This window comes from Solanum stenotomum, chromosome 5 (assembly GCF_019186545.1).
Source record: "Solanum stenotomum isolate F172 chromosome 5, ASM1918654v1, whole genome shotgun sequence".
In the NCBI taxonomy this organism is placed as follows: Eukaryota; Viridiplantae; Streptophyta; class Magnoliopsida; order Solanales; family Solanaceae; genus Solanum; species Solanum stenotomum.
In genome coordinates, this window is record NC_064286.1 from 50,801,805 (window position 1) to 50,816,507 (window position 14,703).

The 14,703-nt window shown below is 36.3% G+C and overlaps 1 protein-coding gene across 4 annotated transcripts in view; it reads left to right on the forward strand.

The window, feature by feature from the left end:
- Nucleotides 1-13,704, forward strand: part of LOC125865115 (serine/threonine-protein kinase CTR1-like) — a 16,934-nt gene extending 3,230 nt beyond the window's left edge. The window contains exons 2-16 of one of the 4 annotated variants that reach the window (XM_049545285.1): nt 1,973-2,274; nt 2,363-2,507; nt 2,770-2,873; nt 5,033-5,241; nt 7,666-8,088; nt 8,230-8,270; nt 8,871-8,939; nt 9,095-9,195; nt 9,289-9,373; nt 9,458-9,556; nt 11,235-11,303; nt 11,402-11,533; nt 12,299-12,393; nt 12,472-12,593; nt 13,419-13,704. In XM_049545285.1, the coding sequence (XP_049401242.1) occupies nt 1,973-2,274; nt 2,363-2,507; nt 2,770-2,873; nt 5,033-5,241; nt 7,666-8,088; nt 8,230-8,270; nt 8,871-8,939; nt 9,095-9,195; nt 9,289-9,373; nt 9,458-9,556; nt 11,235-11,303; nt 11,402-11,533; nt 12,299-12,393; nt 12,472-12,532 (1,935 nt within the window). In that variant the 3' untranslated portion in view covers nt 12,533-12,593; nt 13,419-13,704. Of the gene's footprint in view, nt 1-1,972; nt 2,275-2,362; nt 2,508-2,769; nt 2,874-5,032; nt 5,242-7,665; nt 8,089-8,229; nt 8,271-8,870; nt 8,940-9,094; nt 9,196-9,288; nt 9,374-9,457; nt 9,557-11,234; nt 11,304-11,401; nt 11,534-12,298; nt 13,113-13,418 lie in introns of all 4 variants that reach the window. The other 3 variants (XM_049545287.1, XM_049545286.1, XM_049545284.1) reach the window with 3 other exon arrangements.
- The last annotated feature ends 999 nt before the right edge of the window (nt 13,705-14,703 follow it).

Genomic DNA, 14,703 nt, shown 5'->3' on the forward strand with positions numbered 1-14,703 from the left:
AAAAAAAAAAAAAAAAAAAAAAAAAGACAATAAGCCCAGGCCAATTGCCACTTTGCAGAACATCTGTTGTTAGATTGATCTCGACATTAGAGTTATACCACAAATAAACAGGCACCTCTCCTGTGGCATTTAGCTGCTCCAACAACCCAAGCACAGTATAACTATTGTCGCCATGTGAGAAAGCATATGGCTGCCAGGACAAGTTGAAGTTGCGAAAGTTGAGGTACTGGTGGAAGCCATATGCATCGATATACTTCTCTAATGCACTGGGTGAAACAGCCCCGACAACATGGTTAGCAGATATGCAAGGATATTCAATATGTCTAACACTTCTAATATCTTCACACATGTCACAGAAGAAAATGGCAACATCATGTGTGACATATACACCAGGATTAAATGAAAGTTGTAAGCATTTAATCTTATGAAGCAATGTGATTCTATCTATAATCATAATGTCACTCCCGGATTCAGTGTACGGTCTAGTCGAGTCAAGATTAAAAGAGTATGCATATTTATACATGTCCGACATATCAGCAAACACCTTATGTGTAGTGGTCACTGTAGATACATCACATACATCTGAAGCATCGTCCACACTCAGGAGTGTTTCGCCTTTCGAATAACCAAAAAGTAGAACTCGGTTGACTGAATACACACTCGAGTTTACCTTATCACAGCAAGCCCAGAAAACCTGCCCAGTATCACACCAATTGCAAATGTGTGAACACAAAGCATGTGGAAGCTAACCAATAGTTGTATGAGGGCCAAGAAGTGTTGCAAAAGTATCCCTCTCCGGCTTTATATCGAACACCTTGCGTCCAAACACCATGTCAAGCTTATGTTCTTGGCCTTCAAGTAGAAAACTTGGTAGCTTAACTGAGAATATCGAAGGTGCAGATGCAAGTTGGGCTGTGACAATAAAAGCATTGAAGATATCATCGAGGATCACCGATGTTGTCTAAGTACACTTGACAGATGTGGAGCTTAAGTATGATAATCATGAGGACTGTTTGCTCAACTTTACCTGTCATACCTGTAACTGTCATATTTACGTTATGGCATAACTCGCTTGTTGGATGTGGTGCTCCCAAATACATGACCTTTATGAAAAGCTGTGATGAGTGGTTACCTATGTATCTAATATTAATACGCCTACCTATTTGGTTGTATAATTGTATAGTAAGGGTATTTAAGTTTTTTCTGAGAAAACAGTAAATGTATTGAAGTTAAGGCCCAATCACTGTTTCCAATTCATTGTATCAATAAATTAGGTACCACGTACAACTACCTAGAAGATTCCCTTATTGACCAATACTCAATAGGATGTTCGAAGTAGTCTCTGGATACTTTGTTAAACTTCAGTTTGTTGCTGGATTAGTAAAAATGACTCCAAGATACATTGCATTCAACCAACACAACCATATAATATCCAAAGGCAATACTAGAACTGCATGAAAAGTTAAAATTTAATTCATGCTCCTTCGCAAAAGTGATATCCATTTAATTGACAAGAAATTCAAGTTACTGTTGTATACTTGTATGTTCTTACAATCAAAACGGTTCTCAAAGTAGAGATAAAATTAATCTTTCTCAAGTTTAAACCTTTATTAGTATTAAAGTAGATCCCATGTCACCTTATTTTAAAATTTTGGAGTAGTATTATAGCATTAGACAAAGAGATAATCCTCTAGAAAGTGCATGCGGTTTTAGGAGAAAGACAAAATAGAAAAGATATTCATTTTAGGATAGAGGATAAAATTGCAGCATGAGATATTGGTTATCAATTGAGGTTATTTTCTATCTGAATAGAAGTTTCAATATGACTATGGCCTTATATTATCATTGTTTCTAATGTTATGTTCTTATAATATCTCGTCTATATTTTCGATTAGCTGGGTTATACAGTCCCAGACCTCCTGGTTTTCATACCTAAAAGACATTTTCTTCATTCCATCTTATGCTGTACCAGGTAAATGGGAGCTTATCATACTTTGACAAAGTTCCCAATGGATTTTACTTGATTCAGGGGATGGATCCATATATCTGGACACTCTGCTCAGATCTGCAAGAAAGTGGTCGTATCCCATCAATTGAATCCCTGAAGGCTATTGATCCCTCTGTAGTACCATCAGTTGAAGTGATTTTGATTGATCGGCGAAGTGATCCCAGGTTAAAGGAACTGCAAAATCAAATTCATAGCATGTACCGTAGTTGCAACACCACAAAAGAGGTGGTTGATCGGCTTGCAAAGTTGATCTGCAATCACATGGGGTAAGTTTTAAAAATGTTTTTCTGAGAAACCCCAATGGGGTTTTTTATTTTGGTTCTTTCAGCGATTAATTTTTATTCCCTTTATAAGAGGCGCAGCTTCTGTCGGAGAAGGTGACTTCATTCCTATCTGGAAGGAGTGCTGTAATGACCTGAAGAATTGTATAGGATCCATTGTGTTTCCCATTGGTAGCCTTTCTGTTGGCCTTTGTGGGCATCGCGCATTGCTGTTTAAAGTATGTTGTTACTGTGTTACACTGAAATTATTGTCTGTTTGCTGTTTTGCGAGTCAGCTATCTAACCCTAAAGTTAATTTGGACATACTTGTACCCACTAATGGTTTACTATTGGAAAACCACAATTTCTTACTAATCATGTAAATTATTTTGGATTTACTCTGCCCTTGAAGTAAAATGAAATGCCATCAAGAAGGTCCTTTCATTTGGTTGCTTATGCAAGTTTGATGTCTATCATTAACTTCAAATGTGATGATTGTAGGTTCTGGCGGACATCATTGATTTACCATGTCGAATTGCCAGAGGATGTAAATATTGTAAAAGATCCGATGCTTTCTCATGTCTAGTTCGATTTGGCCTTGACAGGTGTGCATCCAGATAATATATGGCATATGTTTCCATTTCAAGTGCATTAAAGAGAAAACATAGAAGTTACCTATTAAGAACAGAAGGGGAAGGAAACTTTAATTCACTTTTTGAATTCCTTTGTATAGATAAGTATCATTTCAAACCTTTATCTCAAAAAAAAAAAAAAAAGTATCATTTCAAAGAATATGTTTCTGCAAGATATTGGAAGTCTTAATGGATAGCAATTGGTGTTGCAAGATATTATTCTCATGTACTTGGTATCTGATCTTCAAAATTACCTACCTATATTATTCATCATGTGTAATTAATATGCTGTCAATTGTATTTGCCAAAAAACGTAGTTGGTGTCTTGTATATGATACAATCACTTTCATTTGATTTATCACTAATAGCATTTTCTGTATGATGGGGTCGACTTTCATTTACATCATCACTAGTTATTTATGCTTTCTCTAGAATATGTAAAGTTGGTTTTGTGAAGAATAGGAAGTACAAATTGCATGGATTTGGTAAAATGACCATGGTGAAATTTTGTATTATGTTCAGTTCCCTTTGCAGAAGCATGCAAAACATAGAATTAAAGATTTGTTTTCATTAAGATTTAGACGTTTGAATCTGAATGATAAAGATGTTGTCTCAAGATATGAACACTGAATGACTAAGAATGTTTGTTTTTCAATATCTGAATGTACATAATTAATTTATATGTACATAATAAAAATACAATTCAAATAAAAATTAATTAAATATTAAAAAATTAATAAAATAAAATTATTACTTGATTCAAAAAATGAAACACTTATGCTTGCTAGTGATGGTGGAGATAGTTTGTAGTGGTGGTGGTGATGGTAATAGTTATGGTTAGTGGCTTGCAATGATGGTGGTGATAGTTGTGACGGTGGAGGTGGTTGGTGTTGTGGTGTCAATCATAATGGTTGCTATTAGTTGTGGTGTTGGTGATTGTAATGGTGAAGTTGGTTGATGTTTGTAGTTGGTGGTGGTGACGGAAGAATGTGTGATCATTGATAATGTGTTTGTGGTAGTTGACAGATGTGTTTGTAGTTATGAAGGAGGTTTTGGTTGTAAAGACTGACCATAATGGTGGTAGACTGGTAGTAACCGATAGAAGTGGTGGAGGTGGTGACTGAAGAATGTATGGTGGTAGTTGGTGGCGGTGCTAGTTGGCGGCAGTGCTAGTTGTGATGGTGGAGTTTGTTGGTAGTATGAATTGACCACTAATGGCGGTGGAGGTGGCGTCGGCTACAGAGATGGGCGTGATGGTGGCAATTGATATAATTATAATGATGAAGGAGATAAGGGTGGTAGCAGCTGACAGTAGTGGTTAGCAACAGTGGTGGTTGTGATGGCAGAGGTGACGGGTGGTAGACGATGGTGGTGGTCATGGTTGTGATGGAAGACGTGGTTAGTGGTGATGGCTGGTGATTGTAAATAGAATGATGGTGAATATTATCTACACAAGAATACCTCTTAATGATGTTGAAACTGTTTCAAGATCTTAATGATTAAGACCTATTCAGACCAATAAGTACTTCAAATCTTAATGAAAACAAATGCACTAAATGGTCTAATGTCTGAACCATCCAGGTTTTGCAATTCGGATAGTTGAGTGAGAATGGTGGTTGATTTAAAGCACACTGAGATTGAAATCTCAACTCATGACATTGACTTTGTTTTTACTTTATACTGTCTTCTTAATCATTTGATTTAAGATTTATAATTTCAATCCAAAGAAACATCCTTCTTTTCATCCGCTCAGCCCCGAAAATAGGAAAAACTGGAAATCAAGAAATCTGATGCAAGTCAGTGTGGTGAACAGCAGGATTTTGTTTTTCTGAATGCTATAACTTTGATGAATGTGAAGAAATTACTGACTGCTTTATCTGTTGAACTCTTCTGCTAGACAGGTCTCGGTACACTTCTATAATCACACACAGATATATTGGTTTGAAGTACGCCAATCATTTTTGTGTATTTGGATAGCTTCATATTTATTTATGGACATAAGAATTATTTATGTTAAGAATAAGTACATAGTGTGATAAGAAAATTTCACCGAAACTTNTTTATGGACATAAGAATTATTTATGTTAAGAATAAGTACATAAGCATTGACACAAAGCAAATGCACCATACAGGGAATACTTGGTTGATTTGATTCGGGATCCAGGATGTTTATCTGAACCAAATTCATTGCTCAATGGTCCATCTTCCATCTCGATTTCTTCACCATTGTGCCTTCCGAGATTTAGACAAGTTGAACCTGCCATGGATTTCACGTCACTGGCCAAACAGTATTTTTCGGATTGTCTATCACTTAATCTGGTCTTTGATGATTCTTCAGCAGGTATTGTCCCCCCCCCTCACTTTCCCAACCCCAACAAAATAAAAGATAAAGAAGAAAACCCTTAGCAGGTGATCCTTTGATGGCTACTTGCCTACACAAACATACATATAAATCTTCAATGCTCACCTGGGTTGTTGTGAACACTTATCATTTTCCGAATGTTGAGCTTGCCCTTTTCCATGATATGATAAGAGATTTAGAGATATTTGGGGTCACAAAAATGGATTCAATTAAATGTTGCACTTGCAGCTTTTCAACATCCAGAAAAATTCTCTCGTATCCGAACTTATATACCCTTAAACTTGTAACATCCCTGTAATTTTTGGTGGTACATATATGTACTTTTTTATTTGGGAATAGCAGTCCTTCAAATTGCTTCATAGTCTTATTCCAATAATACATACCCAACAGATAATTTTACCCATGTTCACCTGCAATCCAGAGTTCAATAGTTGTCACCTGCTTTCTTACTGAAGGGCATTAAACAGTAATGAAGATGATAGCTTGCTTACATTGTTCTAGAGAGTAATCTGTAAACCCTTTTCTTTTTGTAGAAGTTCCTTTGTTTCCTTGTGGCGCCTACAATGGCCATTTCACAGAACTCCTGTTCCTCAATGTTCAAATCAGTTTCCCTGTATTTATCATAATCACTGAGGTCTCTGGAGAGATTCAGCCTTGGTATAGTCAAAGAATGTTCCTTAAAGTTCAAGTCAGTTCCCCTGTGTTCATCAAAATTACTGAGGTCCACAACAAGGGATTGAACTGAATGGTGCTCATAGTGACATCATACTACTCCATTCTTTTTTCCTGGATCACATGTTATCTTTTTGGATAGAGCGGATTTGTGCTAACATGCACTTAGGCTTCTTTCTCTCTCCGACCTTCATACTGTTGCTCCTCCTAAGAAATTTTAGCATTCTTTGACTATAACGAAGCTGAATCTCTCCAGAGAATTCTTTGGTTTCTAATCCCTCCAAAATAAAATTCCAGTGAAAATTAAGATTTTTTTGCTGCTTCTCTCTTCATTTTCCAGTACTACGCATTGCTTAAACCCTGAAACTTGGTGAAGCCCAGGTTGGACACTTCACCTAACTTCGGCAGCACTTCAGTGCAGGCACCAAGGTATACACCTCATCACTGGGGGGGCTAATCTTTAATAGGTATCAGTAGGCAGTAAAATATGGTTGACCAATTGGTATATGAATTGTTAACCAAATTTTATGAAAGAATCAGAGAGTAGGAATAAGAAATTAGAAATTAGAAATTTTGTATTATAAAACCAGCAGTGGAAATCTAAAACTGCATCTTTACTTTTAAAATATAAATTTAAAGTAGCTTTCTTAACATGAAAACCTCATATGTTATGCTTAATTCATTTAATTATACTTTTATCTGCTCTTTGGCTAGATAATTATAGTTTATGTTTATATATTTATTATTATTATTAGTATTAAATTTTTAGTTTCTACTTTTTCTTCGTTTTTTTTTGTTTTCCACCCAAAAACCCATGCTTTTATTGCGCTTTGTGGTTGAAGTCCAAGTAGACCTTGACGCTATCATAATCGTTTTGGCTTTGATGGCTCTGTTACTCCAACAGATTAGTATCTAATCATGGATGAGTAATGAGTTTGTTTCAGCATAGTACTAACCAGAAAAAAGACTAAGCTCAACAGTTTTGTGGTACCAAGAAAGTCTAAACCTACACTGCTCAGTTTTTTTTTTGATAACCGAGAAATCCGTCTGTGACCCGCCCTTTGGACCAATCACAACCTTCTAAACTTGGTGGATAATGGACCCGCCCCTCTACCCTTCTCCACTTAAATACCGGACTTCGCTTTGCATGGTGTGGGGCACAAATCCTCCACCTTTTGCCACTTGAGCTAGGCCTTGGGGGCTACACTGCTCAGCTTTGACGGCTTGCCATCATCTTGGCATCTATTTTCTTTGTCCTCTTTTGTCTTTGAATTTTTCTCTGTTTTGATTAATGATCTAAAGGCCTGATATTTGATACTGACTTCTTGGATGAAATTAATATGTTAAAAATGAACAAAGGAGATTGTAGATAAAATGTCGACACAATTGTAAGTACAATTTTTAAAAATACTACCTCTGAGTGTTATACCTATTAGGTTTCTTTTAAATAATAGTATTTCATATCTTTCTAGAGGAGCTGTAAAAACAAGTTGAATAACAGTAGCTCCCCGCGATGAAGCTACAAGGATCTAGTATGATTTAAGTGTTCATCATTTTAGCTAGTCTATATTTGAGCCTAGAGTGTCCAGACCAAGGGAAGTATATTCAACCTTATCTTGTTTGCAAATAAATTGCCACTCTAGTTTGCAAACCAATCCCCTTCTGTTTTATTGGTGACATTTATATCAATTAGTTTTGTTTTTGGGTTTCATAATTCATTGTTTGGTGCAGGAACTGCAGTTGATGGGGATGCTGGACAAATGGACAGAAGTTCCATGGATAGAAGCAGTGCAGTTCTTAGTTCAAGCAATCGTGATGAAGTTTCACGGTTACCTCTGCCTCCAATAAATGCATGGAATAAGGGATGTGATAAAGGCTCTCAACTTCCTGCATTATATCATCCTCCAAATATGTCTACCTCAATGTGCCAGGAAGAGGATTTGATTCATTTGAAAAGCGTCCCTCCAATTAGGTATGGAAATGCTCAACTGATTGCAATATCTGAGGCAAGGACAGATACCATTAATGACCAGAGGTACTTTGAGGGAGGAGGGAGACTTGCTCCTGCTAAACCAAGTCGAGAACTTGTTCTTGATGTAGAAGATCTGGTTATTCCCTGGAATGATCTGGTTCTGAAGGAGAGAATTGGGGCAGGTAATCCCAGTCTGCTGGTTTCTAGCTACTTTCGTAGTGTTAGCTCTGTGTTTATTTTGCTGTATGTCAATAATATTAGGATACAGTAGTATCATGACATCCAAAACTAGTCTAGCTTACACTGTTTTGTTGTATTTGCAGGGTCTTTTGGTACTGTTCACCGTGCTGACTGGAATGGCTCTGTAAGAAAATTGCCCAAGTGTTTGAAGCATATTCCACCTGTATCTCTCTCTAATTATTTTCAACCAACTATGCCTCAATCCCGAAATAGTTGGGTTCGGCTCTATGTATCCTTTATATCCACCAGTTCCATTCTGTTTATTTTTTAGGTAAACTAGGGGTTCTTAAATCTCTGTTTCATCCCTATGTTGTCATTCAGATTTCTATCCAAGTTGGAGAACACTGTCATTCAAATTTCTAACCAAACCTAAAAGACTCCTAATATAAGTGCAAATTTTGAGCCCCTAATTTCAACTAATTGGTTATCACCTGTACGGATCCTTTGCTTCCATTGTGTTTTTTCAGCTATATCCTGATTCATCACAAAACTATTTATTTTGCACTTTTGAAATGCATTTGAACTTTTAGGAGCAGATTTCAGGATTTGATTTTCTTTCTATCTAAACATGGCAGCTATGAAGCCTCCTTTAAGAATTATATTGTTTTATGGGGTGGGTGGGGAAGTGTTCGTTTTGTCAAATTAGAGATGTGACTTTTATCAAAGATCCTATTTCACTGGTTTCCTTCCTAATTGCATTCTCATGGAAGTTTGTATTTTCTAGGATGTTGCTGTGAAAATTCTCATGGAACAGGATTTTCATGCAGAGCGATACAAGGAATTTTTGCAAGAGGTCAGTTTGGTGCTCCTCTCCTCACTAATAAGCTGAAATAACATAAAAGAGAAAAGGAGAGATGGGTGTATAAAAATGATGATCAGTGGATCTCAAATTATCATTTGTTTTTCCTCTTCCATTCTTCTGTTTTAGTTTCCATTTGGTTGGTGCAGGTTGCAATTATGAAGCGGTTGCGACATCCAAATATTGTGCTTTTCATGGGTGCTGTTACTGAGCCACCAAACTTGTCTATAGTTACAGAGTATTTATCAAGGTTGTGACCTGATCTACCTTTAGATGATCACACAAAGTGTTATGCTTTTACTTTTGTTTTTTCTGACTGGTCATATGCCATTCTGTATTTCAGAGGTAGCTTATATAGTCTTCTTCATAAACCTGGTGCGACAGAGGTATTGGATGAAAGGCGTCGGTTGTGTATGGCTTATGATGTGGTATGAATAAGTATCTCTCTGCTCCCCCTTCTCTTATAAATTTTATTTTTTAATGTATCTAATGTCTTTTATCATCTTGTGCAGGCAAAGGGGATGAATTATCTTCACAAACGCAAACCACCAGTTGTTCACCGTGATTTAAAATCTCCAAATCTTCTGGTGGATAAAAAATTTACAGTGAAGGTGAGACTGAGAACCTCTTTAGCCTGCACAAAAGTGCCATGCCTCCAGTTGATATCTTCTCAAACTGGGGCTGTCCAAGTAGTGGTCTAATCTGTGGGGTCCTTATGGGACATTTTTTTCTAGTTTGAGACGCGTCTTCCTTGCCAATCTCTGTTTATTAAGGTGGCATACGAAACTTACATTTCATGGCTCAACAGGTAGGATATGAACATTGTAGCTTCAGAATCTTTTAACTAAGTGAAGAGTGGACTTGGTAGTTTCAAAATATTGACATCAGATTTCTCAAATGATGGAGAGTTAAAATTTGCAATCCATGTAGAACACTAGGGAAGTGTTTTGTTTTTCCAACTATCCTTGTTAAAATATTTTGGAAAACATTTTCTCTAGAAAAACAGGTTCCTTATATAGCAGAAAAATGACTTCCCTAGTGGGAGTAGGGAAAATACAAGTTCTGTATGTGGCCCCATATGCTGACTGTCTCCTACCACCTCACACCCCACCACCCCCACCACCCCCACCGCCATATTGTTTGCCTTGGAATCATATTTTCTGCTTACTTATCAAACATCATAAAATAAGTAAGAAAACTACTTATTTTGCCGAAAATAAGTTTTCATGAAATTTTTTTCCGTAAAAACATTTTCCTTCATACCAAACACACACTAAATTCTAATTGACCAAACTTTTTAAAAAACAGAGCATAATCTTGGAGATTCCTTCTAAATGGAAAATCATTATGCCGTGCTTTGGGTTCATAGTGTTTCTTATTATTTATAGACATTGACATCTGGATTGCTGGTGGGAATAGGCGTATGTATAATTATAAAATGTCTTGTCCTCCCCCGCCCCCCTTCTCTCCTATCGTCTTATTCAATCAGTTCCTGTCCTATTCTAAAAAGATTTATATGATACCTCTGTCCTCTATCTTCAGAAGTATGTCTTTGCATCCTCTTCCTTGTTGTTAAGTTGGATCAAATGTGAAATATCTGAAATCTTGATCATCTAATTTGACTTGCCAGATCTGACTGAGAACATGTTTGTCTGGTTTCATACAATTCAAACAACAGAAAGAAAAGAGATACATTTTGATATGCATCATCTGCATGTCTTCAATGCATGCCATGCATGTGATCTTTAAAAGAGTTTGTTCTTTATAGCTTATTCATAAAAAATTTAGTCTGGTTTCAAACAATATAAACAACAGAAACAAAAGAGATACATTTTGACATGCATCATCTTCAGCTTGTGCACACCTCGACTAATGTCACGGGATACCTCTAGGTAACTCTGTCCACCAAAGCTAGGACAGGTGGAAAGGAATCACCTAATATGTCTCTGCTGGGATTTGAACTTGAGACCCCGTGGTTCCAACCCTCTTCATTGACCACTAGGCCACACCTTTGGGGTTAGCTTTATGCATAGATGTAATATGACCATCTATTGTGCTCCCCTCATGTCTAGTTGTCTTGGTGTTTCATGATGACAAGAATGGAGCATGGCCAACATTACATTTGACTGACTGAACACTCACAAAACTTGGTTATCTTGCTCGAAATTGGCAGTGGCTTACCTCTAACAGAAGCACTTCATGTTACTACTACATACTTTTGTGTGTATTGAAATTATTCTGTCTACAAATGGTATTACATGTGCCACTCCTGTCGAATGTCTTTTTCAGGTCTGTGATTTTGGTCTTTCTCGATTAAAAGCTAATACATTTTTGTCATCAAAGTCAGCTGCCGGGACTGTAAGTTCTACATCTGGTGCTTTATCTTTTGTCAATATTTGGCATTGGTGATTACTAAAAGAAAAGGAATAAATATGATTTGGTACTTATCATAATAGCCAGAATGGATGGCACCTGAAGTTCTCCGTGATGAGCCGTCAAATGAGAAATCTGATATATACAGCTTTGGTGTCATCTTGTGGGAGCTGGCAACATTGCAACAACCTTGGAGTAATTTGAACCCACCACAGGTTTGTATTTTGTAATTTTGAAGTATTTCTAGTCATGGGAAAGGTTACCTAATGAATACAATCCGAGGGGACTGGGTAATATATCAAGTGAAAGGACCTTAAGCTCTCTCTTGGAATGTTAAAATATATTGGTCTGGGGGATTGCTATTATTAGGGAGAAGGGCCATTTCCAGTTTGGTGTCAGCAATTGCATGAAAAGGGTCATTTTATTCCTCTTTATGTTAGTACCTCTTCTTAACTGGGTCTATATAGGAAGCTTCATTAAAAGAACATGGTTTATGTAGCAAGCTAATCATCCATGCGGCAGTGAATAGGAAAGTCACAGGGATTCTCCTTTCCATTGCTATGGGTTTAGGTTGTTCTATTATGTTGTTGATCTCTTCACAGATTGTATCACAGCACTGCAAAAGCAAACAAATTTGGATTGAAACTGTACCTGCAGTAGGGGGAGGACATCATATAACTCTCTTTGTTAAGTTGCTTTCATTACTAACATTTCATTTTTTCGGAAAGTCAGGAATGGAATGGAAACAACTGGAAGATTGTTGTGCTTATTGTGTCATCACTAGTGTCATATTGCATCCATTGTTGTTTTTTTTTTTGGCGTGTGTGCATCTATTTCTGTTTCTTTGTTGGATATTCTAGCTTTTGAGTCAAGTTTAATATTTGAAAGATCAAAATGGAACGGTCTGTCTAGTCTTGTGATTGTTGAACAGTCTCTTTGATATTGGCATTGCACATGATGTAATATATATGATACTGTAGGTAGTAGCAGCTGTTGGCTTTAAGGGTATGAGGCTTGAAATTCCACGTGACTTGAATCATCCGGTGACAACTATTATTGAAGCTTGCTGGGTGAAGTATGTTGCTCCTATTCTTACCAAGCTAGTTTGGGATTGTATTGATATGTTTTATCAAAATTACTTCTACTATTGCAGTGAGCCGTGGAAACGCCCCTCTTTTACCACTATCATGGATATGTTGAGACCGCTCATATAACTCTTGCAACACAACCAGATTGTACAGACATGCAGTTCCTCACGTAAATGCTGTAGTAAATGTATGATTCCTGCACATCTTTGGCATTCTTTATTAATTATGTTTCTGGGAGGAAGAGCTTGGACTATATCTGGTTTGTGTATCTTGATGTCTGTCTCTTGAATCTAATGAATTTAAGAAATGTTACCCCTTTGGTATGGTAACAATTAGTCCAATTTTAAGAGTGCCACACTTGAGTTAGTTCGAAGTAGTTGAAATTTGGTGTAAACTTCTGGCCTTGACATTTTCTCCGAGTTGTGATATTCTCGGAACACTGATTGAGCATCTGAGTGTTGTTTCCGTATGTTAAGTTCAGCATTTCCTTTCCCTAGGCGTGACATCTATAGGAGGAAAATTTTATTGAGAGTTCCAGCTTAACTTTTTTTGTTTTGTTTTTGTTAATCGTGGTGTCCGGGCTAAAACATAAGGGTTCCTCTCAAGGTTTGTCCATGGAGCGTGGGTCAATGCCTAAGATCAAACCAAAGTGGATGGACAACATGTGAATATTCCTGTACTAACTTGCGCGCACCTCAACTGATAAGTATATGTAACTTTATTTACCAAGGATAGGACGGACAAATGAGAAGAAATCACCTAGTGTTTTTGTCTCTGATGGGATTTGAACTTGAGACATCATGGTTTTCACCCACTTCGTTAGCCATTATGCCACACTCTTGGGTGCAAAGTTCCAGCCTAACGTTCCACTCTATCCAACTGCAATTTGCACTTTATTTTACAGTAGATGGATTTGTTACATGCTTCTAGGCATGTCATGTAGACTTTGTACAACTTCTTGCTGTTAATGACATGCTAAGTTCTGATCTCTACTTATATGCTTTGTTTGCAGGCATGTATTCTGTACATATTAGTTCTAACTTCTGACTCCCTGTGGAGGATACCAATTCTTTTCGCAATTCAAGCAACTGTCTTTGCCTAACAGAAGAAACATTTGCACTTGGTATTTGGCTTAGTGATGCTGTTGATGCTAGCAATCATGGGTTACTGCATCTGTCCAGGATTGTTTTGTATATATAAGAACTATAATAGAACGTTATAATATATACGTAAATAATATTCTCTTCGGCGGCTAAATAAGCTAGCAATCTTTTCCCATTGATGATCACAATTAACAATTTTTGGTGGCCCTAAAGAGCTCATCTACTTATTCAAATGTAATTGCATTTGATCTTAATTCGTATTCGTTGAAAAATAGAGGAAGATCGAATTGCTGATGAACCAAGAAGAGGAGCAAACAAGAAGCAAATGAGATCAATTTATATATTTAAAATAATCATTCTATAGTCTATATATTTTAGATATATAAAATGAAATTTTGATTTTTTACACGTTATTCTTCAAGCCTTTAGAATCATCAACCCTTTATTATTTTATATATTTTTGAAATAATCATTCTGTTAAAATAGTTAACTTTTGTTGACTTCAAGTACAAAGATCATACTCTTCAAATAAATTAAAGGTTAAGGGTGTGTTTGGTATGAAGGAAAACATTTTCTGAAAAATGTTTTCGAATTTTCTTATGTTTGGTTGGGTTAAATATTTTGGAAAATGTTTTCCAAATCAACTCATTTTTCTCAAATTTAAGGAAAATGACTTCCCTTCAAATTTAAGGAAAACATTTTCCAAAACTCTCTTCCAACTTCAAATTACAGTTTTTTTTTTGTTGAAAAATCAATTTATTTTGTCCCTACCTTCAAACAACCCCCGCCCCCCCTCCAAAAAAAATAATAATTTAAAAAATGTTTTTAACTTCAATTTTTTTACCCCACCCTNAAAAAAAAAAATATATTAAAAGTTGTTTTTAAAAGATATTTCTAATTTAAATTTTTTATTTTTTTTACCCTTACCCCCTATATTCACTCAATTCTACAACTAAAAGTAACCACGTAACCTCTTTAATAGTTGTTGATTTAGTTAAGTATCTACTAATAATTATGCACTAAATAAAAGTCGCTAATTGTGAACAACTTTGATATAATATGGTTCAAGCAAGTTTAAAAACAATTCCAGGTCTGCAGCATACATTGAATATCATGCATCATATCATCGGCTTAGAATTCACTTCAGTTGTCAAATTACTGGTTTATAGGGTTGATGGTATGGTCTGGGTGGTT